The sequence below is a fragment of the Wyeomyia smithii genome, chromosome 2 (assembly GCF_029784165.1).
Source record: "Wyeomyia smithii strain HCP4-BCI-WySm-NY-G18 chromosome 2, ASM2978416v1, whole genome shotgun sequence".
Taxonomy (NCBI): domain Eukaryota; kingdom Metazoa; phylum Arthropoda; class Insecta; order Diptera; family Culicidae; genus Wyeomyia; species Wyeomyia smithii.
The window spans coordinates 252,707,960-252,735,775 of record NC_073695.1 but is presented as its reverse complement, the minus strand read 5'-3'; the positions used below and the strand labels follow the sequence as shown (position 1 = coordinate 252,735,775).

Here is a 27,816-nt window from a genome sequence, read left to right as displayed (position 1 = left end):
GTCCTGGTGAACCGAGCTTAAAACCGATTTTATTCTCGTTTACATTTTCACTATTTCGTTCTGCCAGGCTTTATGCAGTAATTATTCACACTGACACGTTTCGCCCGTGGCTTCCAGCTAGGGATGCTGAGTAAAATCGTGCTGCAATAGCGAATAAGATGTGGGGAAAAAAAATTACATTGAATGAAATTATCACTACAATAATCGATCAGAAAACTTTCGTGTGATTTTTTTACGATACTTATGGGCATCCGCATTGTGGCCCACGAAATTCTATCAGGTTCATGAATTATTGAGTATAATGCAAAATGTGCTGATTTTGTTGCCCCGGCGCGAAGTTCAATCTTCTAAATGGATTTTTTTTTCTCGTTTAAAAATTCTTTCAGAACGACACAATGCGCGTGATATTTTTGTACTCGAAGGATAAACCGACGAAAGGATCAACACTACCAGGATCTCTGCCCGCTCCGCTAGAATCTTTTAAGGGGTCCCGCTCGGTGTTCCTGACACAGCGCACCAGCCAGCACCCGTTGCCGAACCCGGCCAGTATCAACATCCTGGAGCTGAGGAACGAAGATGTCGAGCTGCCAGAAAGTGACGAAAGCTTGTACTGGTGCAAGATTTTCAAACTGGACGATTTCCTCCAGAAGCATCATCTTGTTCGGGTAAGTCCATCGGAAAGCTCGTGTATTTTATTACGCCCTCTGAGCATCATCGAGCGGTGAAAAGTTGTTTCCCCCTCGCCCGACAGTTGCTAAACATTTAAAATGCATTAAAACTTTTTCCCGCGTTCCCGCTGGTGGCTGTCGCAATCCTTGAGGGATTGTTAACAACACCAAGAGTCGTACACTCGAGCATACTTTTGGGACCGGGCATGGAAAATTTGCCGGCGCTGCAAGTGCCACACCGTGAGTCTGTCTAGGAATAAATCACCTCGCAAGATGGAAAACGAGAACGATAATGTTTAGAGCACTTTGAAGCATACACAAATACATACAGGCAATTGCTAGAGGAAATTGTCTTTCGATTCACTTTGTCCAGTGGCCATTACCGAAGTTTAGAAAACTTACCGTGCAGATGGAAGATGACCTCCCGTAGGGAATTTGTCAACAATAATTCGAACTGTGTTTTGAAGTAGAATACTTCTCTCAGGAAGTTCGGCTACATAGGGATGTGAAATGAAAATCTAAAACCGAAAAAAGTGAAAAATATGTCCAATTTCAAATGCTAATAAATCGGTTAGTATTCGATGGATTTCCTTCGTTCGTGCAGCAATAGATTGGAAAATCTTCTAAGATTCTTCCCAAAATAAGATAATTGTAATTTTATTATTCACACTATTGTATATATGCTTGCTTCCCAAGCACGGTCGACAGGATCATATACCTTGCAATTGAAAACATGCTATTTGGCCTATATAAGAGCCTGTTTCAGCCGGAGCCGCTCATAATAGTTCTAGACAGCGACAACAGCAGTCGTCCTTCCTTAGCAGCAGCACTAGCCCTGTGGTTGGTCACCACGTCTCAGGAGCAGCGCGGTTTTTCTCAGCGTGTGTCGCCAGACAGCCATTATTCCCCCCGTGTTGGGGCAGCATGATGATTGCCATCAGGAATTCCAATTTCGGAAATCAAAATGCCTTTTTGAAGGCAAATAAACAAGTCATTGAAAGTTAATAATTTTGGTCAACGCAAGCAAGCATTCTGTGTTGCATCCTAGCAATTCAAATTTGTCGCACCCGTCTAATTTACTGAATGTGAAATAGCTTCCACAGTGCATGTTGTCCGTGTATCTTAATTCCCCCAATGTTAGGGCAGCTCAAAGGTTGTAATTAGCAACCGATTTTGAACAGCAAAATGCTTTTTTGAAGGCAAATAAAAAAATAATTGAAGGTTAATAATTTTCTGGCATCAACACATCCTGTGCGGGATGCAATCAAATTCTGTTGTAGTTGTCTAATTTTTACTTTATTTAGTAAACTCCCCACTGTAGGGGCAGCGCAAACACTGCGATCAGCATAACCGACATTGAATAATAAACTGCCCTGTTAGCACGCATTCACAAAAGCAGTTAGTTCGACTATGCAGAGCTAATATGAAGTCGATTCAATCAATCAGCGTAAACAGAATTTCGTCGTCTCCAAGCTGCCAAGTTGTCACATGATGCAACACGCAACAGCGAGCAAACGAAATCGCTTGATGTTACAAACCGCAATAAAATACGGGTTAAAACCGTTGCGTGTGTGAGAGCACCATCGGTGTTTATTCGCTGGATATACTATCTACTGTCTACTGAACGCAATAATCTGCTTACATGCGACACGGGGACGGGAACATTTTCTTCAACCAAGCTGCACAACACGACACAAAACATGTTATTTTGTTGCTTCAATGAGAGTGCTATCGGTCCGGCTCGACAAGAAATCATTTTTGTGCATCCGTGCTACGAAACTGAGGAAAAACTTTAGAAACTGAAAAAAGAGGTGGAGCTTATCAAATGATCGCTCTGAGCCGGAATGAAGTCACACATATTTTTCAAGTTATATCATTCCACCACGTACGTAAAATAATTCATTCCTATTTTCTTCCCTATATGAGAGCCTGTTTTAGTCGAAGCCGCTCATAATAGTTCTGAACAGCGACGACAGCAGTCCTCCCTTAGCAGCAGCGGGAGCGAGCAGTGGGTACCATCGATAGCCGATAGCGGCCACAACTGTGGCATGGCTGCGAATAAGCGTAGCAGTTTCAGCGGATCTCACCATCGATAGCAGCAGGGCCAGCAGATACAGATACAGCGGATACCAATGGCGGCCACAACTGTGGCATGGCTACGGATAGCGTTGCAGGTGCTCAGCAGTTGGGCCAGCGTATAGCGGCCACAACTGTGGCATGGCTATGCATAGCGTAGCTGTTGCAGCGGGTATATCAGCATCGATAGTAGCAGGGTCAGCTGATGCAATGACACTCCCTTCACTAAAATGCTGTTTCAGTGTGGTAGCGGGAAGCATCAGCAGCAGGCTTGCATGAAGTGAATACATCAGCCAGCAACTTTCTCTAAGGCCTCTGCCATGGTAGACGCGAAAAGCGGCGCGAACCGATTCGCTCAGCCGTAGGTTGATGTACAGCTCTACTGATGGCTGTACATTAACCTACAGCTGAGCGAATCGGTTCGCGTCGCTTTTCGCGTCTATTATGGCAGAGGCCTAATGGAAAAGTTGTATCAGTTTGTTCAGAAGAATATTATTGTCGGTAATATTACAGAGATGCGATTGCATAAATCCGATTTTGAATTGAACAATTGTTCTTTTGAGAACAAATAACACACTTATTTGAAGAGTTGATAGCTTTTGGTACCAATAGCAGTATAGTGACAGCCTCATCGGTAGATGCAGATGCAGCCGGTACTTCCCTGAGGCCGATGTAAAGGTAAAATTTGGTAACACAGAGATGTAAGATAAACACTACATCCTATGATAAATTGAACAATTGTCCTTATAAGGACAACAAATGAATTAATGAAGATTTAATTTTGAATTAGAATACTTCTCTCAGGAAGTTCGGCTACATAGGGATGTAAAATGAAAATCTAAAACTGAAAAAAGTGAGAAAACTTCAAATGCTTATAAATCGGTTAGTTTTCGATGGATTTCCTTCGTTTTTGCAGCAATCGATTAGAAATTCTTCTAAGATTCCTACCAAATGCATGAAATTGCAATTTTATCATTCGAACTATTGTACTATTGAAAACTCTTAAGCCTTGTCAAAACACAAAATTCGACCTCTGATTGGTCGTTATACCGCGCTTTCCCAAGCACGGTCGGCAGAGTTATGGACCTAGTAAATTGGGAATGCATCATTTGGCCTATAAAAGAGCTTCATCAGATAATAAACAAACATTTCATCGGATATTAAATTGAACAACTGAAATTTGAAGAACACAAATGATTATTTGAAGAGTTAATATTTTCTCGTTTTGCGCTATAATCCAAAGGTAATTATCTTCATCTACATGCATACTCTGACTATTATTACGTGTTTGCGTCGCTTAGTGTTTGGCTACGGTCATGCAGAACGCAAATAACGGCACGATGCGATTCGGCAAGACGAAATCTGTTGAAATGTATAGCTCTACTTCGCCTTAAGAAGAGCTGTACATTTCACCACGGTAAGGCGAATCGCATCGCGCCGGCATTCGCGTTCTGCATAACCGTAGCCTTTGTTCCGTTCCCGTTTAATGATGTCGTATTAAATGTGCATATTACAATTCGGCAGCACTTCAACTTCTCATTTGCACAAAATTTAAAAATATCCAATGAACTTCATTCAAAACATCAGACAAAAAGAAATTACAATACTGCCAATGAACGGTCAACGTTTATTTACTAGAAAAAATGACTGACACGCAAGCAGCCAGGTTATCTTTCTTGTAAAACTATTCTACTTCAACCTTGCGGTCGTGGCTTTGCATACAACCTTCTTGTGATTTTTCATCTTGAAACTCATGCTTTATGTCTATGCGAAAGATTTTATATATGTTTTAGCCAAGTAATACTTGTGCCAATCTATACTTAAAGCTTAATCTGCCATCGAGAAACTGCAATGTCAGTAGAAATTATTGCATTTGTTTTTGCTTTTGCCACTGAAATATTTTCTGCTTCAACTCAAAAGATAGATATTTTTCCTGTTTACCAAAGAATTCATTTCTCGCAAATCACCAGCACCGATAACCGTGTGTCATTTTTTATTCTCACGCCGCTCTCCCACCTAATTCACCATCCTTCGCCGGTTTTCTCTACCCAATTGTATAGCTAGAAAAAAAAACCAAAACGACAAGCAATCCTCCCACGAACGAAGTATCATATATCACCATAATGACGGCGGAAATTGGAAGTATACACATCTATTCCGAATCTGTCGCTAGCAAATTTATACACACATTATAAATAAATTTTGTTAACATCGGTTGCACTTCGGCTTGCTCAGCTCGGTAGCCGCCGACGGATGGCCCGGGAAGAACTACGGGGATACTCTTTCAACCGCCCTAAAAGTCATTTAGCCTCAGAGTCCTGGCAAGGTTCAAATTCAATTCGAAATGAGCAAACGGTTGGCCCTGTGTGCCCGGGGATGCTTCCACGGTTGATTGGAGAGATGATTCAAAAAAAGGAAGAAGAAATGAGCACCGAAAAGGATGAGACAGGAAAAGTGACCTATAATGAATAAATATGATGATGTTTGGGGGAAAGTATTGTGATTTCTACTTTAAAAAGTGAAGGTAAACAATAAAAATTTTACAAATCTTAAAACTGAGCTGAGTCGTGTCGTTATATTGAATATTTTTTTATATTTTCACTGCTACTAACAGAAATTGTTAAAACACTACTGAAAGTTTCCACTGTATAATAAATTGAGACTGTTATTGAACCAATCAAGCAAAACGTATTCACCTTTTACGATCCCAGAAATTGAGGTTAAAATGGAGTTCAGTTGCTATGATATTAGAGAACTTATTGAACATTCAATTCTGTCAGATGGCCTCTATCGGAAGTGTTACAAAATGTAACTTTTTCTGGTTTCTCCTCTCCCCCGACATTTTAATTACATGCACAGCACACTGAAGCCGGCAATGTTTTATCCGCTTGACTATATTCGCCGTTCTGGATGCCTGATACACTTCATAGCTCATGCGTTTGCGTTGAACACCACCTTCTAATTTTCCGCCAAGATTGATCGAAAGATCCTTCTGTGAAGAGATCCTTAGTATCCATGGTAGCCCAGTTAACCTCAAATCTTATATTAATGTGTGAAAATTATCGCAAATATATATTAACGAAGTCGAAATCGTATACCACGCTTATCATCATGCGCAGAAATTCAGTTTTAATTGTATATCATGGTGGATTCTAACCGATTTACGATTGCAGGGTTAGAATTGTAAGATTTTGTGAAATAATTTACTTTCAATCGGAAATTATCTTATATAAATACGTATAACAATAAATTGCATACCATTATTCCTCAGTACGTATATCGCCTCCAAAATAGTACGCATGTGCTGTTTTCGTGCATCAAATGCGAGTTTGTATGATATATATATATGAGTGCGGATATTGGAATCGAAACATTATTATACCTATACGTATGAAAATGTTGACTGGGAGGTCCACCAGGAGAGTCGCATTTCAAAGTCTATAGTCCTCGCCACTTTCTTCGGGAAAGGACGAAAGGCCTCTTCCATCGCTCTACGGTGAATACCAATGATGTCGAAATCTAGGAGTATTGAGACTTGGTCACTATGGTGCCATTTCTTCACACACCAGCTCTTCGGAAAGGACTTTTCAATGGGATGTTTAACAATTGGTTTGATAGCTCGCTACCCCACTCCAAACCGTCTTATGTCACGAAAATGTCGAATATTTCGTTAAGGTACTTAATTTGGAGCCTCCGGTTCCTATCTATCAAAAAAGCTTGATTGAGAAACCATGTTTGAGTATATCCGCCATAACACACTTGTCTTAACTCAATCGTACGCTGCCCTGATGTCTATGAATTTTACCAAAAAATGTTTCCTGCAACGGTTTCAGTCTCTGCAACAGGATTCGCGAAAGAATTTTATTAGCGGGATTGAAAACAGTCGCTAAAGTCAAGGTGGTGGTCTTTCTTGAAGATCGGGCCTATGAAACCTTCCACACTCCACCTCAGTTTCAGCATGAATACGCTCCCAATACTGACGATCCTTCTAGCGGGTGATTCTCTTTTCAGCGGTTCTGGTGCGGTTCTTCTCATCCGCCGCTCGCAGTATCAAATCACTCATCGATCTGCTCTTCAACTTTCAGCGTTCTGCGAAAATCGATCAACTAGCTCAAAAGTTAGATTTTTTGCATCAAATTTCGTAACCAACCGCTAAGAGATAGGCAAACCGTCTTAATGCAGACTGTCACTTCTTTCAACACCTGTTAATTTCGTGGAAGTGGTCCTACAGTAAAAACTGTACAACATTGAGTTAAAGACATCCCAAGGAACGAAATGACATATAATAATCATACTTTCCATAGATCTAGCTATATTAATTTGATTTTTATTCTGGAATGTTCGAAGTTAGAGACTGTTCGAAGTTTGAATCAAAAAGATATATCGAACTGAACCGTTTTTTATGTTTCCCATTCATTATGGTCATCTAAAGTGTTCAATCGTGCCTAAAAGTGCAGCCATTAATATTATTAATAAAAAATTAGTTATTCTTATGACCTAGCAATCATTAGGGTCACCACTTTCGAAATAGGTTTGAAACGGTTTGAGTTGATCGATTTTCTATGTTTTTGGATGAAATTTAAGATTATTATTTCTAGTTTCAAGAACAATAAATCGGATATGAGTTCTTTTGGAAACATTTAAAAACAATTTATGTGGCATTTATGTGGCACGACCGCAAGTAACGGTGTATTACACACTTTGATTTTATTGCCGAGAACACAACAGCTGATGAAATCAGCGTAATGTTCTACAATTTTTCGGTAGAATTTTCAATAACTTCGATGACCGAACTGTCGATACTTGCTGGTTCACGGTAGATCGAGATATATGCTGAATGTTCGTCGACATATATTGCTGACATTTGTTGAAAACTTCGTCGAGCTCGATCAGCTGTTGGTAAGTTTGCCGAGATAAATTAAGTGTGTACGACTGCTTGCCTATCATCAATTTTTTTTGCAATAGATTTGGGGATTCACTCGATTTGAATTAATTATTAAATTTGATGGTCTGAAGCGTCAAATTTCAGTTATTCAGTTTTTTCAACTCTCTTCAACGCTAATAATACGAAAGACTATATTGTATTAATATGATGATGTTAGTAACTTTTATCCAACACATAAGAAATAACTCTCTGGAAATAATTTGGCGGCCCGAAAAAGATTCGAAATGATAACTGGGGTCGTTCTACGGACTCTGGATAATAATTCGTTTCCAGAAATACTAATGTTAGGTGATATTTTCAAATTGTTTTCCAGAAACCGACAGCAACCATATTGGAATCCAGAATGGCATCCGAGGTCGATTCCTGGCCTCTGTTCATCATCCCCATTATAGAAATACTCATATTGGATAATATTTACCCATTCTATGCAGTTTTTCTGGAACCGGAAGTTGCGAATTAAAAAATTGCGTCTGAGGTGGTTTCAGGTCTCTAGGCATCATCCCGATTGTGGAAGTTTTCATATTAAGTGGTATTTGGTAATTTTTGACTATTTTACAGACACCGGAAGTCATCATCTTGAACTTGAAAATGATGTCTAGAGATGATTTCCGATTTCTGGGCTGGTGGTAGAACTAACCATTTCGGGTGATATTCGGCCAGTTTAGGCCGTTTTCTAGAGGCCGGAAGCCACTATCTTAAATTTTAAAATGGCATCTGGGATCCATTTCCGGCCTCTGAATAACCGAAAACTCCGATTCCAAATATTTCCGTGTTGGATGGTATTAAGCCTGGCTATTACCTCTCATTGGTCAAAATATACGTTCGAAACAAAGCTGTATGTTTTTCAATGGTACAATAGTTATTATCAAAAAACCACATTATTGTGGATGCTTAGTTAGTTTTTCAATCGATTAATGCAAGAATAAAGGGAATTCGGTTAAAACAAACTGAGTTATTGACATTTTGAAGTGGACCTCTTTTGTGACGCTCTCTACGTTTTCGGTATTTAATTTGTACCCCTAGTCCAGAATATTGCCGTTAGACGTAATTCTACGTCAAAATTCGAATTATTATAATTTTTATCATGTTTTGAATCGCATTTACTTAAATATAAATAAAAACATGTTTTTGATATTTGCCTTACATATAGAGTCTAATATTCCATTCAACGTAGGAACAAGAGAATTTTTTTATGTTTACCCAAAAAGAACGAAATTGCAAAATGTTTGTCTTAAAAAGCTCTAGAATCGTCTTAGGACCTCACCTCCTGGATAGCTGCTCTCTGCTGGCGAAGCACCGCATTTCATGATTTAGCCGTCCGCTCCGAGTCAGACGCTGTTGTACGCCGTAATATGGGAAAACAGCCACGTACGACCCTCTTCCCAGTCAGCCTACGATCAAAGTTTCCACCGGGAGCTGGTTGCCCGTATCACGGCTGACGGATCACGTGGAGATTAAGATAGGGATCGGCTACATACTCGGTTACAAAAGGATGTGAAATGAAAATCTAAAACCGGAAAAAGTTAAAAATAAGACCAATTTTGAATGCTAATAAATCGGTTTATTTTCGATGGATTTTCTTCGCTCTGGCAGCACTAGATTGAAAAATCTTCTAAGATTTTTCCTAAACGCGGAAAATTGTAATTTTGTCACTGAAACTATTGTACTATTGAACATTGTCAAGCCTTGTCGAAACGAAAAATTCGACCTCTGATTGGTCGTTATATGATTGCTTCCCAAGCACGGTCGATATAATTATAGACCTGGTAATTTGAAATGTGCTGTTTGGCCTATATAAGAGCCTGTTCCAGCCGAAACTGCTCATATTAGTTCTAGACAGTGACAACAGCAGTCCTCACTTAGCAGAGCAGCAGCAGTGCAGCGGATAACAGTTACAGCTGTGGCATGGCAATGGATAGCGCAGCAGTTGCAACTGGTCTCAGCGTCGATATTAGCAAAGCCAGCTTATGCAGTGGCACTTCCTTTAGACAAATGCTATCTTCGTGCGATAGCGGGCAGTAGTACATGCATCTAATGAAAAGTTGCCTCATTTTGACAACACACCAATGTTCTGGAAAACTGGCGTTCAAAATACATGAACCGTCAAATTTTGAGTTTATTAGCATTGTCAGTCACAACACGAAGATGTGATCAGCATCTTATCCGATATTAGGTTAAACGGCAAATTGTCCTTTTCAGGATGAAATAAATGCCTAATTGAAGAGTTGATATTTTCTCTTAAATTGATTATACCTTATTTTAATTGATGGAACAGTTAAAAATTTGACTTCATCCCCATATTCCAGAACGTACTGAATTATCTTTTCCTTCAGTATCATGTAATACCCGTACAGCTGTTATTATCTACATAAAAATTAAGTTATGTGCATATCAAAACTCAAAAATTGTCAAGATTAAATTATCTAATAATTAAATCTGAAAAAGCAGCTATACGATTGAAAATAGTAATCCTTGTTAGAATACAGATTTCAAATAAACTGATTGGTCGTTAAATGATTGTTTTCCCAAGCACGGTCGGCAGAATTATAGACCCAGTAATTTAGAATGTGCTTTTTGGTCTATATACAAGCCTGTTTCAGCCGACACTGCTCATATTATTTTTTAACAGCGACTACAACAATCCCTACTTAACAGAAACAGCAGCAGCAATGGTATCAGATATTGGTAGGGCCAACTGATGCAGCGGCACTTCCTCTAGTATAAGCTGTCTTTGAGCAGTAGCGGCAACATCAATAGTAGGTACATTAGCCGGCACTTCCTCTAATGAAAAGTTGCTGTATTTTGACAACACACAAACGCAGGCATTCAAAATGTATGGGCCGTCAAATTTTCAATGTGAAAACAGCATCCAACTGTGTAATCAGAAAAGTAAATTTATCCCCTCTGTCGGAGTAACACACAGATGCAATCAACATTATATCCGATATGAAATTGAACAAAAATTATCCTTATTAGGACAACAAGTTATTGAAAATTCAATATTTTATCGTTTTGCGATAAAACTAAAAGTAAAATGTTTTTGCCTTTCTCCTAGAAAGGTTTAGCAATCACTGGAAAAACCAAAGGTATGAAAGTTCTCCAAAGGGTCGAATCTCGTACCTCAATCGACTTAGTTTGACGAGCTGAGCATTTTCTGTATGTGTGTGAGTGCGTATGTGTGTGTGTGCGTATGTGTGTGTGTAAGTGTCTGTGTAACGCTCTCCCAATCTCACTCGATTTTCTCAGAGATGGCTGGACCGATCTTCATGAAATTAATTGCAAATGAAAGGTCTGGTTGCCCCATAAGACCCTATTGAATTTCATTGCAATCGGATTTTTAGTTTAGAGGTTATGTTTAAAAATGTGGAAATCACGAAACATCATTATCTCAGAAACCACTCAACCGATTTTAACAAAATTGATTTTAAATAAACGAGCTACTTAAAAAACTCTTAACTTTTGAGTTTCATGAAGGTTGAACATATGGTTCAGAAGTTTTTTAAAGAAACGTGTTCTGGAGAGTGTTTAATCTCACTCATGTTTCTCAGAGATGGCTGAACCGATTTTCACAAAATTAGTGTCATTTGGAAGATCTAATCACCCCATAAGACCCTATTGATTTTTTTTTACAATCGGACTATTACTTTGCCTGTTATGTTTAAAAATGTGAAATCTAGCTATGAAAAGAAACATATTCCGAAGAATACATAAACTCACTCACTTTTCTCAGAACCGATTTTCACGAAATTAGTGTCAACTTAAAGGTCTAGCTTACTCATAACACTCTATTGAATTTTATTGTAATCGAACTGTAGCTTCGTCTGTAATGTACCGAATTGTGAAAATTACGAAACTTCATTATCTCAGAAAGTACACAATCGATTTGATCAATAGTATTATCAGATGAACGGGCTAGTTAAGGGTTAACTGATGAATTATGATTGAACACGTGGTTTCAAAGTTTGGCTTCCCTATACGTTTCCATTTCATTTAATTATAATCGAACTAAGCAACCGTTATGTATTAAATTGTTGACAAAACAACAAAATTCTATTATCTCAAAGATTACACGACTTATTTGAACATAACTAGTGTCATACGAACGAGTCATCTCTCAAACTTACAAATAACAAACTTCATAACAATTTGATATGTGGTTCAAAAGTTATGGAAAGAAAAGAAATTCAAAGGCTATTTAAAACTATACCTGCTTTGATCAATATATGTGGCCACAATATAATTTAAATGTGGTATCGTACTATTTAAATGTTCTCGGTATCGCTCGTGATTGATTTGTTCGAAATTAAGAGTCATTTGTTTTTTTTTTTACGTCAAATTTCATATTTTATACTTCTATTACAACATCATTATTTTAGAACCCAAAAAGTGAATACACATTTATTGGATTGAAGCGTTCATATAAATCTATTTTGACAAATAATAAGTTTGAATGAGAAAGGCTGGGTCTGACCGCTAGGTGGATTAATTTAGGTTTTCAATCTGCATGCACTCTGACTGTTGAAATTTGTTTGCGTTGTATAGTGTTTGTGCCATTCGTGTTCGGTGATATATATGCAAACTGAAATTCGGTAGTAGAGTAGCGAACGGCTTTGCCAGTGGTTTTCTTCGGCAGGATTTTTGCTGCAATATTATGCAGAAACCTGCCGAAGCCGTTCGCTATCCTGCTTCAACTCCTTTTTTTCAACAAAATTTTAAACATATTCTATCCAAATAATGTAACAAACCACATTATGTAGTTCTGCGTCAACTTTGCGATCATGGTTTTGCATACAACCCTTTTGATTTTTGTGAATTTTGATGCGAAACCAAATATTCCCGAGTTTGGACATATTTCAACTTAAGAGGAAACAAAGGCGCCATTTTAAATTTTCGAGAACTTGGAGTTTTTTTTATGTTTTTCAGCGCTATTATTTTCTAAAGCCAAATATCAAAATTCTAAGAGTTTGTCCACATATTAGCACCTTGTCACCCATCTTTTAAAACAGATCTTACATCGGACGAAAACTGAGCTCCAAACTCGGGAAGATATTTTCGCATCAAACTACATCAAAAAATCATAGAAGCCAAGGCAAAAATTGTTGCACTGTGTTATTATCCATTTCTAAGCGAGTGGGCTAAACAATTGTTACCCTTTCGTTGTTGAACGCCTTTTCATTGTAGATTTCGAAAAATATAAGGTTTCTGCGCGAAATTTGGAATTTATGTGTTCTTACGCAGATTTTCCAGAAAACTCGTTTTGGGTCAATTTGTCTTGTTTTTTATTTTGATTTGCAAAGTGGAATTAACTTCTGCAGCCTCTATCAGAAGTATTAATCATGCAGTGCAGTAGCTTTTCGATTTTTTCACGGTCAAAAAAAAATTAAATTATTCACGCATTTTTTTTTCTATATATATATATATATATATATATATATATATATATATATATATATATATATATATATATATATATATATATATATATATATATATATATATATATATATATATATATATATATATATATATATATATATATATATATAAAGAAATCCAGTAGTTAGAGTTGGCAATCTAAAGCGTTACGACGGAACCTATACTAATGGTCCTCGTGATGCCTTGGATCTAATGATTGAAACGCATTTTCCAGGTTCTGTTGCAAAGACGGACTCAACCATCTCTGAATTAGGTGAAAGTTGTTCTATGCAGACTTGCTGGATTTTTTTTGTAAGATTTGGACCACTGCGACCATTATTTTGATCTTTTGTGGTATACCTCTTTTGAAGTCTAAGTACTCGTGGCAGACATATCACTATTGATGGTAGTGATCGTCGTTGTCATGTTGCACCCTTTCTCCCAATTTGGCACTGAATTTCGTATGAAATTAATTAACTCATTAGGATTTGCAAACCAGTCCAGGTGATACTTACTTGGACTGTGTCCTGTAAACAGTCCGGTAATTGTTCTTAGTTCCTTTTTATTTAAACTAACGACGTTCCCAGGTTTTCAATTCTGCTTTCAAGACGGTCATCAAGCGTCTTGGAACCCCATGGAACGGTTCTGGACCAATAAAATCGGACTAGCTAACGTATCGGCTTTTTCATTGTCTTCCACTCCGCGGTGACCAGGAACCCAGTATAACCATACTTGATTCCTTCCTGCCAGTTTTTTCAGTGAAAGAATGCACTCCCATACTAGCTTAGAGATACATGTGAAGGCTTTTAGTGCGTTAAGTGCTGCTTGACTATCAGAAAAAATGCATATGTTAGCATACCCGTATTTTATAGCCAAACAAACATGCGCGCATTCATGAATTGCAAATATTTCGGCCTGGAACACTGTAGGCCAACGGTCCATTGGTATCGAGATACTTATCCCTGGGCCATGTATACCTGCTCCGGTTGAATCATTCCTTTTTTGAGCCATCTGTTTAAAAGACGACAGAGCCTTGACAGATATTCGGGCCACCTTGTTCTTAAGACTTCCCGTTCGGTCTCTATGATTTTGAAAGGTATTTCGAAGTTTGCTTTTGTATTCATCAAGTCTTCGATACCTGGTATTTGTTTGTTCAGCTGAAAATCTTTGAAGATTGCCAGTTGGCCTCTCTGATCTCCATCAGGTACTTCTTTATGGCGTGTTAGTTTCAACGTGCTTTTTTCCGCCTCTAGTTGTACTACTTGATGGAGTGGTAGTAGATGCAGAATTGCATCTAAGGCTTTTGACGGATTACAAATTAGCCTTTGCAGCTTGCCCAGCTTAATCTGCGTTGACCGTTCTTTCGTTTTAGGCCACCACACTAGCGAGGCATATGTTATTCTTGATCTAATTACTGCCTGGTACAACCAATAAACCATACTTGGCCTTAGACCCCATTTTCTGCCAATAGCTTTGCTACACGCCCAAAGGGCACTCGTAGCTTTACCGATGACATATTCAATATGTGCATTCCAGCTGAGTTTCTGATCTAAAACTACTCCAAGATATCTAGTCTCAGTGAAGAACTGCAGTATAGTCTCACCCAGTTTCATCCTCTTCAAGTTGTACCTTCTTTTCCGGGTGAAGGGAATAATGGTTGTTTTAGAAGGGTTAATTGTCAGCCCCACTTGTCTACACCATTTTAAAGTATAGTTTAGAGCTAACTGCATTCTCACCGATAATGTACTGTCGAATTTCCCCCCCACAAGAATCACAACATCATCGGCGAGTCCGACCACTTCGAAACCTAGCTGAGTTAGGTTTTTAAGTAGCTGGTCTACAACCAATGACCACAGCAAAGGCGATAGAACTCCACCTTGCGAGCATCACTTAGTTGTGTTCCTTGTGAGGATAGTATTACGCAGTACTGCAGTTATCTCACGACTATTTAGCATTGTTTGGATCCGTTTTGAGGTATATTTATCAAATCCATGGTATCTCATCGCGATCAGCATTGAGTGATGGGATACATTATCAAAAGCTTCCTCTATGTCTAAGTGCTCAGCTAGTGCGATTTCTTTTGCATCTATAGAATTCGCTATTTTTGTCGTCAGCATATGTATTGCATCCACTGTTGACAGGCATGCTTGTCATTCTCCTCAGTATGTGAAAGGAGAGGAGAAAAAATTCACCGCGCACTTCCCTTCCAGTATGTGCCTGCGTGTAGCAAATGCTTTCACCACGCTGCTTCTTTCTCACTCCAAAGTGTCTCAACCAGCTTACAGAGAGACAAACACACTTCCAGCTCACCCCACATCTGATAGAAACGAGAGGGGTGAATCAATCTACAGAGAAAACGCAGAAGTGCACTACAGTGTCCACTGGCGAGTAGTCCGGAAGGTGAAAAAAAACCTAACGCGAAAAATGTAGTCCTCGTGAAGCTACGAACGAATTCCACCAGAGTAAATTCGACCGGCACGAGCGGCACGAGCAACGCAGTCTATTTTTTTTTCTCCCAATCTCTTTTCCTCTTCTGCCATGCTCAAGAAACCAACTGTGAAATGCACCGCAGATAGCTCTGCAGTGTAATTATTGTGCGTGAAGTCCACACGTGTGAGAAAGTACACCATATCTCATTTTCTCGCAAGAGAGAGATTTCAGATTTCACCGCAGTGCGTTCAGGTAGCTCAACAGAAAAAAATCGTTTGTCGCTCTCTTCTGGCATGAGCGTATTGATTTGCTCTTTAGTGTGACGGCAGTTGTCTCCGCAGTGCAAGATATTCTCCTGCACTCTAGAGGTTTACTGAGGAGAAAGGACAAGCATGTTGACAGGTTGCTACGAAATGCAAACTGATAGTTACTAAGGGAGTGGTTTCTAGGTACGTTGGTTTGACGTGGTAGTCAATTAGTTTTTCCATTATCTTTAACATAACGGAGGTTGGACCAATTGGTCTAAAGGCTTTTGGAAGTTTTTTGTTGCGCTTGCCAGCCTTTGGTATAAAAATCACTCTCGTTTTTCTCCAATAAGTGGGTATGTAATCAACTGTTAGACTGGCCCTAAATATCTCGGTTGGATATTGGACCGGATACTGCGGATGAAATTTTTTCGAAAACCAGGGTAAAAATGCAATGAGATCCTTTGAGCCTTTTAAATTTGTTTATTTGTTTAGGAGTAGTCTTCATACCTGAATTATTCAGACCCAATAGTCTTTCTTCGGTTCTATTGAAGATAATGGAAAAAGTGTTGGATGATTTCATGTATTTGTCTTACATGCAAACAAAACCGCTTTCAAAGTTTCAGCTTATCTGTCAATCTGGAAAATCTACTATTATAGCGCTTCATAGGCTGGTCATGAAAATTGAAGTCACTTTTAGATGAAGAAATTACACTGTGCTCTCTCTTGGATTATGAAGATGCTTTTGATCATACGTTCTATTCTTCAATTTTTAATGAATGATGGGAAAAGTACTCATTCACACTAGTGTTATTGATTGGATTCCTACTATGCTTACAAAAAGAGAAATCACTTTTGAGTTAGGAGGCTCGTCTATTACGATAGAGGCAACAAGAGAATGTTCGCAAGGAGGTGTTCTTTCGCTACTTATGTGGTCTCTGGTGGTAGACGATCCAGAAACTTTCTGAAACTTATAAGCAAAAGGTTTCGAGGTTGTGGGCCTTGCGGATATCATAGTCTTCTTGATAAGAAAGGAAATTGACAACTTAGTACCGGTAAGAATGCAAGAGGCTCTTAATTATACCCAGTACCCAGTGTATAGAGGAGGGTCTCAGCAATTTATCCGACAAAAGCTGTAATCGTACTTTTCACTAGAAGAAGAAACTCAATCTCAAAACTCTCAAACTGGGGGAGTAAAAATTCTTTTCAGTGTCTTAATTATTCTTTGCTTCAATAACTTCATTTAAAATGCATGAAATGTTCTCACCATGACAGCTGGATGCCCACAGACTGTGAGCATATGTTGTTATATAATGTAAGCCTATTCGAACTTATTAAAGGTTGTTGTAGGTATTTCAAGCTTTTCATATCAGGTAATCAATACCAACAGAAAAAATAATTCAAGCAAAAATGCCTAACAAACTTTAAAAAACCTTTTAAAAGAAATTAGAATGTCCCTTTCATTCGCTAAAACGAATAACAAAATACGACTGCTTGTTCATAATATCCATCCAATCAAAACTAACCGCATTTCACGTACAACTATCAGGAGACCTTTTTAAATTTTAAGATGAGTGCGCTACTTTAGCTATAATGCCAGTATTTTAAGCTATGATGCCAGTAGAGTGAACATCATAAATTAACAAAATACAGTCAATGTTTCAAATCACCGAGAAAGTAAGCAACTATTCATATTTTCATTACATGCGAGCTTATAAAAGTTTCCATTCGATTTAAATCGAACTGTACTACATTCAGCAAAATCCTAAGATCGACTTAGATCGAACCAGGAGGCCCAAACATCCTATCTGAACTGAAGAAAAACAAAAAAGATGACGAGGGCATGTTTATTAAAATATATTTTTATTGAAAATGTGTACTCGAGAAATCACATATATGATATATTTATATAAAAAATTTACCTTGGGAAATTTATGAATTGAATTGTCTGAAAAACTTAAAAATATAGCTAACGTTGCGGTCAAAATTCAGTACAGAGCTATTTAAAAACGAGTTTTTCTCAATAGAGCAATAGAGCAAGATTCTATATAATCTAGCACAGAATAACACAAAACTCTTGATATCTTTCTACAATCATTTTCAAAAAATATTTTTATCGATGATTTCTCCACTTCTTAATCTTTTTAATAAATAAATAATCAGGATTGCTGATCTAACATAAACAAAAACTTCAAACGATTCGATAAAATGCAATAACGCAATCGTTGGCACTGGAAACGGCAAAGAACGCACAAATCGCCTCTCAAATTTTCAATTAACTGTAACACACAATCAGATAAGATTATCTTAGCCGACCATGTTTATGCAGATTACCATTTAGAGATAAATGCGCCTCTTCCCTCTCGAGTTACAGTGCACCCTCTTTTAATTGTGGCACGTGGTACGGATTCACCCTAAAACAGCCGAAAAACTTCCAACCCAATAAAACCCTTGGCAGTACAAAATCTTCGCCACTTCGTAAAACACATTCCACACGATACTAAAAAGAGCGAGGACAAAACATCCAGACAAAATTATTGGAAATCTGATTCCAACACGCACAGCGACAGCAACAAAGCAACACAAAGGGGGAAGAAGCGTCATCACTCGAGATTGAATTTGTACATGATAGCATTTGACGGTTCTACCTTCCGGGATGAACTTCTTCCTGGAGGGAGGATTATTACATCCTTAACCTAAATATTTGCTCTCCGGCGCGACACTGCACTGCCTGATAATGTGGGGCGAAAAAACAATAAGCAATAAATTCGCATTCCCTTGGGAAGGCTTTGAAATTTGTCTGCCCCGTACTTTCCCAACGCAACTCAGAAAAGTGCACCATGCTAACGAATGTTATTCGAACGTTCCGGGAAGCAGGAACTTTTCAGCATCGGAAGTAAACCTACCCCGAGGCTTGCTCTGTTACCACTTGATTCGTTACCACTTGAGTATCGATTTGTTCCATTATAAATGGAAATTCCCTCGGTTGCTGCTTCTACGAACGTCTATTTCGATTCGCTCGGCTACGACATCCTCGTACGGAAACTTTAATTTCATAGCAAACAAACCGAAGGCACATTTCTCAGCATACGGGCTTCCCTGGTCAGTAGAACATCATATCTTAATAACAAAAATGAAATCGCCCGTAGCAATTTGACGTTATTAGGTCCAAATATAGAGGAGTCTAATGAAGGCTACTCTAGCTCTCTGGTATCACATTGCTCTCGCCGATCGTACCATACTAAGTACTGTTCAACATTTTACAGTCATTTGTGTGAGAGACATTATGAAAAAATTCAATGTTTCATAACAAAAACAAAAAATTTGAACATAAAAGTTTCAAACTTCAAAGGGCAAACGCGTGTTGCGTTGCCTGTTCACTTCTGTGTTGCACTTCAGGATAAAAAAAAAGTTACAACCTACGACTGTGAATTTGTGTTACTTTACCTAGTGAAACGAAACCTATCTGTAGCACTGCATGTCGCATATATATAGGTAGGTACACGATTGAATATGTACACACGAATGGTTCCAAATGTTCCGAAATGAGCTGCACTCGTGGTTGGTCTACCCTTACTTACCTCCGAACCGGTTGGATCTCCGGTGTTTCAAACTGTCAGAGTAAATTCAACGGTATTTGTCGACAGGATATTAAATTTTCAATTTTCGGTTTTCTTCTGCTGTTTGTACGACGAAGCGGATACTGACTCAGTGACTGAGCGCTCGTATGTGTGTGTGTGCCTGTGTCTGTGTGTGCTGTAGGAAAAGGAAAAGGGTACACTTCCAAAATGCTGTATAGTGTATTTACAACGTTGATGCTTTTTCGCTGGAAGCGGTTTTCCCAGTAGTGCAGCGGAAAGATTTGTCTGTGCAATGAATCTTTGCGCTTTCGGGTGGGACTGGTATGCAGTGATGGATCTTTTTTCTATATTTATGTTTACAATAAAAAATTACAATATTCATAAGATAAAAATTTACAAAAATCTTTTGGAAGTGAGTGTCTAGTACTCGTTAAAACCAGGAATTCCTGGAATTATTAGAGAAATCGAATTGAATGCTTTGGGTTTTCAAACAACGGCAAGATGCATAGACTTAATAGAAAAAAATTCAAACTGCATACAGCTATCACCGTTTTTTACTGTGTCATGTTCGACCCTTTCGAGGAGACACAATGCAGATTCCTTCACACATTCGCAGCAAACTGCACACGCTTTCCGGCTTCCCTACGTGTGTTTGATGTTGTGTGCTGTTACTGGTTGGTCAGTTACCGGGAACCGAAGTTCCGGCTTTGGGCACCAGCGGCCGGCGCATGTGTAACTGAAACGCATTGCGAAACTGATAAAATATCAAACCACAGCAAGGCGCACTTCTAGCCTCGACTGGTTACGACGATACGAGTTGCAAAAATGTTATTGCTGTTAATGCCAACACCCCCCGGCCTGTTGGGAATTGTCGTCTTTCGGAAACCGTCTGCGCTGCGCATCCGTGGTGAAACATTTCCGGATGGGAATCCTGTAAATATATCCGTTTATTTTCAATTTAATTAGAAAATTTCTATAATCTCTTCTTTTCTAACTGTCCTGCAAGCAATTTGAACTTTGCTCGTTTGAGGCTTTGTGGGGAATAAGTTTTTCCTGCTGGGGTTTTCTTTCAGTTTTACGTGTAAATCGAATGGAACCTAAACATGGCGAGATATTCTAACTCGAGTTATTCTATCTGACATTTGCCTGCTTAGCAGTAAACTGCACAAGATTCATACGTTCTGAAAAGTTTATGTAATCCGATGACAACCGAAAGCTACGATGAGGACTAGAACCCTATACAAATCAACAAACAGAAAGACTGATCATCTGAGGCAATATCCCAACCTCTTGTCACGAGAATTCTGATGCAAAATGTGCAAAAGTGATTGGGATAACGACAAGCAAACAACAAAAAAAGATAAGACTAGGTGTAGTTTATTGGAATCGCAAATTGCTATCGGTTCATCTATGAGGACTAGAAAGATTCCTTTTTTCTCTCGGCATCACAATCAACGTCTCCAACGCCATCATCATCATCATCATCATCATCATCATCTTCGACGGCAATGTTCGACATCGCCTAATTTGCATAAATGAAAATGTGAATACTGGGACCGGCTTTTTCAAGTTATCAGAAGAACAAGGTGTATCTGAATTGAAAAATACTAAAATACCGAAGTCAAGGGAATATTCATTCGATACGGGTGTATGTCTTGGTGCGTTGCTCTGTGTAACCAGTTCCCCACTTCCGATAACATGCGACGGCAAATGGAGATGAGCCAGTCATCTTCATCCGTCCTTCGTGGTTAGCATCGAGACACCGCCGCGTGGATCGGTGATGAAGGTTGTGAAAAGTGAAAGTTTTTTTTTTTTTGTATTCAGCAGATTTCTAAATCAATTCCGTCCCATTTATTTGGAATGAAGAAGTAACAAAATCTGCAGGGAAATCTATCGAACGAGAAGTGACATTCCTTTGAAGAGGATGAAGGAATAAAGAGCTCGTTTCTATCGATGGAAATGAACTGGAAAGATGTGTGCATATTGAATCGACCGTATAGCACAGGACTACATCACATAAGCAAAGCGGTCTTAAACGGAGCGTAGAATAGTAGAATCTTCCAAATAAATAGCAGGCAGTGGGTTTTCGTTGTTAAATCCGATTAGAGCATTCTGCCGGGTTCAATAGGAGCTCATTTATTCTGTTATTTTAACAAAATGTACTGTTAACTTCTTTTTCTTTTGATAATCACCACGCGTCTCCATAGTTGCAATACTCAATGGAGAAGACTAGCGACACACCTTCTTAGTAACTATTTCGCTTTGTTTTTTTCCTCTTTCAGTATGAACCCGTGTTCGACTCGTCCACCAGTGTGCTGTTCTTGAATCATATGATCCTGTACGAGTGCCAAGGCTTATCAAAGGAGCTGGAGATGCTGTCCCGAGAGCGAGGCCAACCGTGCTTCCGGCTTCAACCGATGCACTGCAACACCGTCGTAGCGAACTGGGCCCGCGGATCGGATGTAAGTGTTTTCACGATTGCATTCTTAATAACCGTCACTAGTGCCGAGGCACTTGCGTTTGATGTGTGCGGCGAACGTCACATGGGAAAATAGATTTTTTTCTTCTTTCAAATAGAAACCGCTCATTCATGCGAAGCTTCCAACTAACTGACATTCTAAGGCGAAAGGTAATTTTCCTCTACACCATAAAATAACATTTTTATTACGCCCGAGTCAACGAGGAAGCCGAAGTAAATCATTCGCCAAGAAGAGGAATAAAAAAATAAGCAAGATGAAAGAAACTTACGCTTCGCGGTTGAGTAATTTCTTCGCCAGAGCGCGAAATTTGCCCATTCATCCACGTACGCAGTCGAGCTTTCATTGGCGACAAAATGCTGCTACTATGGAGGTGTCGTTAGCCCGGATCGGATGTAGGTCGGGGCGCAAGGATGAATGAAACATTTCATGTTCGAAAAAGTTACGGCCCACTGCAACGGTAGGGAGTCTCGTATTTCGGTGATGCTATTTATAGCAACTTTGGAGCGGTATTTTTCTGTTCAACAGGAATATGATATCACTATTACTTGCACCGAACACGGAAATTTTGTGAATAACACGGGGTGAAATTATATTACGCGCTTCGATTCATCGTTTCACCAACGCAAATAAGTTTACCTATTAATGTTTCATCCAATCCACCCTCGTCAACATTGCAGATTGGCGCACACGAAAATACCTAGTATGAGTTTTTTTTCTCTACTGCACCTGACGAATCTTTTTGCTTGAAGTCGCAGTAACTTATTACATCATAACCATCAGTGTGAGTTTGTGAAATAAAAAAACTGCGCTCGATTTTTTGTCTCTGCTGCACTGTGTGTGTTGACTTTGGTGAAATTGTTTTAATTTAAAAATGTGTTTGAACAAATTTAATTTGTGAAACACGGTGCCATGTCGATGAGTTCGTGTGAAAGTGCACCAACAGTAGATGGGGAAAATGGCGAGTTGGCGGTATGCTGGATGTTTGCTGATGGTGACTACACAAAAATGAAATTAATAAATTCGTTTGGCTTTTTACTTGTCAAATCGTTATTTGGTTTTTTTTTTTTAAACAATACAAGTGAATACGATTAGTTACTTGTTCGCAGTCGCCTACAACAAACGGCAGAAATAGTTTGAATGAAAGAAGGTGGTGAACACCTGTGTAATCATGTTCGTCTTATTTTGCAATTCTCAATGCGGCAGAGTCAATATTGAGAGAGAAGTTATTTGACGAGTTTTCAATTTTTTTTTTCCTCATATATCATTTATTTGACACGGCACAAATACAATTTAATGTTTAACGGCGCCAATTATATCTGGTGACTTAAAAACTAAAAGCAAATTTTTTATCCTCGCTACCGACTACGAGCTGAAATTAAGTCTAACTTAAAACTAGCATGAATTTTTCAATAAGTGTTTTGTCGTTGAATGGTCGTCTGGTGCTCTTCGAATGGCCGTTGTCATGAGCTGGGGCAGGGGCTTGTATCCTCGGGTCCTGGAGGTATTGTGCGGGGTCTAGTTGCTGGTTATGGTTCGTTGTTGTTGTTCGCTAGTGTTCAAGTGGCCATATGGTATGTGCCGCTGAGCCAAGATATCACTGAAGGCCTCGGGTGGCGAATTCGAGTGGGGTGCAGTTGCTGATTCCAAAATCTGTGCTTAAGGTTCAAACGTGTTCTTGTCGTTTTGTTGGGTGTAGACGGAGGGGAACGGGACTAGACTGGGGCATGGACGGTTTTTAGGAAAACGTATATAAGGGTCATGTAGGGTATGTCACGGCTCGCCAAGACATCACGAACAGGTACAGCTGGCCGTCTACCTCCGACCTCAAGGGAAGCTACTAATTTAGACCTGGCGTCACGGTGTACAGGGCATGACCAAACCACATGCTCTATGTCGTGATAACCTTCACCACAGGCACAGATACCACTTTCCCCGAGCCCAACACGACGGAGATGCGCATCAAATCTATAGTGATTGGACATAAGCCGAGACATCACGCAAATGAAATCTCGACCTACATCCAACCCCTTGAACCACGGATTCGTCGATACCTTGGGTATAATGGAATGTAACCACCTTCCCATTTCCCCTCTGGTCCAAGAATTTTGCCAACTGATGATCGTATTGTGACGTACAAATGCGAAAAATTCATTAAAAGCAATTGGTCTTTCATAAATATCACCGTTTGTTGCGCCCACCTTAGCCAAAGAGTCCGCTTTCTCATTGCCCGGTATCGAGCAGTGAGAAGGGACCCACGCTAAGGAAATCTGAAACGATTTTTCGGATAAAGCACTCAGATGTTCCCGTATTTTCCCCAGGAAATACGGAGAGTGCTTAACATCTTTCATCGATCGGAGAGCCTCAATGGAACTGAGACTGTCCGTAAAGATGAAATAACGGTCCGTGGGCATTTTTTCGATAATCCCTAGGGTGTACTGAATTGCAGCTAATTCTGCGACGTAAACAGAAGCAGGATTATCGAGCTTATGGGAGACGGTTAAATTGTTATTGAAGATACCGAAGCCAGTGGACCCATCAAGAAGTGATCCGTCAGTGTAGAACATATTGTTGCAGTTGATATTTCGATATTTATTGGAAAAAATTTTGGGGATCTGCTGCACGCGTAAATGATCCGGGATTCCACGAGTTTCTTCTATCATGGATGTATCGAAAAACACAGTAGAATCAGAAGTATTTAATGAGTTGACACGATTTGGAATATTCGAAGAAGGGTTAATATTTTGGGACATGTGATTGAAATACAATGTCATAAAACGGGTTTGCGAATTAAGCTCGATTAACCTTTCAAAATTTTTAATCACGGGACGGTTCAAGACCTCACATTTGATAAGAATGCGAGAAGACAGGCTCCAGAAGCGGTTTTTCAATGGTAGTACTCCAGCTAAGACCTCCAAACTCATCGTATGGGTCGACTGCATGCAACCTAAGGCGATACGCAAACAACGATATTGTATTCGCTCCAGTTTGATCAAATGTGTGTTTGCTGCGGAGCGGAAGCAGAAACACCCGTATTCAATAACAGACAATATCGTTGTTTGGTATAGTCTTATAAGGTCTCTTGGATGGGCTCCCCACCATTGTCCGGTTATTGTACGAAGAAAATTCACTCTTTGTTGACATTTTTTCATCAGATACCTCACGTGACAACCCCAGGTGCCTTTTGAGTCGAACCAGACATTTGTGTACCACAACCTGAGAAATCGTTTTACCCATTAATTGTGTTTGAAGCTGAGCAGGTTCATGCTTCCTAGAAAAAACTACTATCTCAGTCTTCTCGGGAGAGAATTCGATACCTAGCTGTAAAGCCCAAGCAGACAAATTGTCCAAGGTATCTTGCAATGGTCCTTGCAAATCGGCAACTTTGGCTCCTGTAACAGAGATTACACTGTCGTCTGCAAGTTGTCTTATCGTGCATGAATTTGCCAGACATTCGTCAATGTCATTTACATAAAAATTGTAAAGAAGGGGGCTTAAACATGAGCCCTGGGGAAGACCCATGTAGCTAATGCGAAAAGTTGCCAAATCGCCATGCGTAAAATGCATGTGCTTTTCGGACAACAAATTGTGCAAAAAATTGTTCAAAATTGGAGAAAATCCTTGTAGGTGAAGTTTACCCGAAAGAATGTCAATAGAAACGGAATCAAAAGCCCCCTTAATGTTCAAGAACGCAGACGCCATTTGTTCTTTGCGAGCATACGCCAGCTGAATATCTGTTGAAAGCAACGCAAGACAATCATTCGTCCCTTTGGCACGGCGGAAGCCAAATTGAGTATCTGAAAGCAGACCATTTGATTCGACGACGGAGTATCATTTTTTCCATCAATTTCCAGATACAGGATAGCATTGCAATCGGCCTTTAAGAGTTGTGATCAGAAGCTGGTTTCCCTGGTTTTTGGATGGCGATCACCTTCACTTGCCTCCAATCCTGCGGTACAATGTTTTGCTCCAGGAACTTATTGAACAAGTTCAACAAGCGCCTCTTGGCATTACCGGGTAGATTCTTCAACAAGTTGAATTTGATTCTATCTAACCCAGGCGCGTTATTGTTACAGGACAGGAGGGCAACTGAAAATTCTGCCATCGTAAAAGGTGATTCTATCGCGTCGTGGCCCGGAGACGCATCGCGAACAATATTTTGCTCAGGAACAGAGTCCGGACATACTTTCCTGGCAAAATCAAATATCCATCGACTTGAAGACTCCTCGCTTTCGTTGACCGTTACGCGATTCCGCATTCTTCGGGCTGTGTTCCAAAGAATGCTCATCGATGTCTCCCTCGACGTCTCGTTCACGAACCGACGCCAATATCCGCGTTTCTTTGCTTTAGCCAAACTTTTAAGCTTGGTATCAAGCTCCGGATACCGTAAATAGTCGTCAGGTATATCTCCCTTCTGGAAGGCCAAAAACGCGTCGAATCTTTGCGTATAGACATCGGAGCACTCTTTGTCCCACCACGGAGTTGGAGGCCGTTTTTTGATCGTTACGCCTGGATATTTCTTCGTTTGAGCTTGCAACGCGGCATCGAGAAGCAAGCCCGCGAGGAGGTTGTATTCTTCAAGTGGTGGATGATGTTGAATCGACTCGACCGCTTTTGAAATCATTTCCTCGTATAACTTCCAATCGACATTCCGTGTGAGGTCATACGGAATGTCAACTGGTCGCATGCGAGTTGACCCGTTAGTAATTGAAATAAGAATAGGCAAATGGTCGCTACCGTGAGGATCGAGGATTACCTTTCATGTGCAATCCAACCGTAGCGACGTCGAACATAAGGATAGATCCAAAGCGCTTGGGCGCGCTGGAGGTTTCGGGATACGTGTCATTTCACCGTTGTTCAAAATAGTCATGTCGAAGTCATCGCAAAGGTTATAGATTAAAGAGGAGCGGTTATCATTGTAGGGGGAACCCCAAGCCACACCATGAGAGTTGAAGTCTCCAAAATCAAACGTGGCGAGGGAAGAAGTTCTATTAAATCAAAGAGCAACCGTTGCCCAACCTGTGCTCTGGGAGGAATATATATTGAGGCAATACAAAGCTCTTTACCTTGCATTGTCATTTGACATGCGACAACTTCGATGCTTGGAATCGAGGGGAGGTTAATACGATAGAAAGAATAGCACTTTTTAATCCCTAAAAGTACTCCTCCATATGGAGTGTCTCGATCAAGGCGAATAATATTAAAATCATGGAAGTTGAGATCAATATTTGAAGTAAGCCAAGTTTCACAAAGGGAAAATGCATCGCATTTGTTTTTATTTATCAAAACTTTAAACGAATCAATTTTTGGTAAAATACTTCTACAATTCCACTGTAAGACAGAGATAGAATCCTTCATATACGCAGTTGAATTAGGCATCGAAGGAAACGATCGCTGCAAGGAGGGGCCATTGAGCAGTCAACTGCTTCAAAAATGTTCTAACTGTTGGGAGGAATGCTGTAAGAAAAACTTTTATTGAATCGGGTACATTGAAAGTTTCAAAAATCCAGTCCACAATGTCAGAAAATTTCACCAGTCCAGCATTTGATTTTTCCACTGGATGTGCAAAAGGAACAACTGGGGTTTTAGATGTTCCAGGAAGTGCTGGGAACTCCTTCTGGGACTTTAAATTTGCAAGCCCAGGAGGAGTTTGCTTCGGTTTTTCCGCTGCACTTTTAGGTTTGTTTGTACCATTCATTTCACTTTGGGAAATCTTTGGACCTTTTCGGAGAAGTTTAGGAGAGGAAATATTTTTCCTCTTTCTAGACTCCACAGGATTGGCATAGGATGTTCCCGCTGGTGAATCGTCAGAATCGGTTTCATCAGAGGACAACAGATCGAAGGGGTTCGAAGTAACGGGAGAAGTGGTAACGGTCCTCTTCAGCATGTCAGCGTAGGAACGCTTTGAACGCTCTTTGAGAGACCGTTTTATTTTATCCCTGCGCTGCATGTACACCGCACATATCGAGAGCTCATGTA

The 27,816-nt window shown here is 39.7% G+C and overlaps 1 protein-coding gene across 1 annotated transcript in view; it reads left to right on the top strand.

The window, feature by feature from the left end:
• Positions 1–27,816, top strand: part of LOC129722463 (MOXD1 homolog 2-like) — a 247,973-nt gene that overhangs the window by 163,379 nt on the left and 56,778 nt on the right. The window contains exons 4-5 of the mRNA XM_055675912.1: positions 387–665; positions 21,643–21,822. Coding sequence (XP_055531887.1) covers positions 387–665; positions 21,643–21,822 — 459 coding nt within the window. The remainder of the gene's footprint in view (positions 1–386; positions 666–21,642; positions 21,823–27,816) is intronic.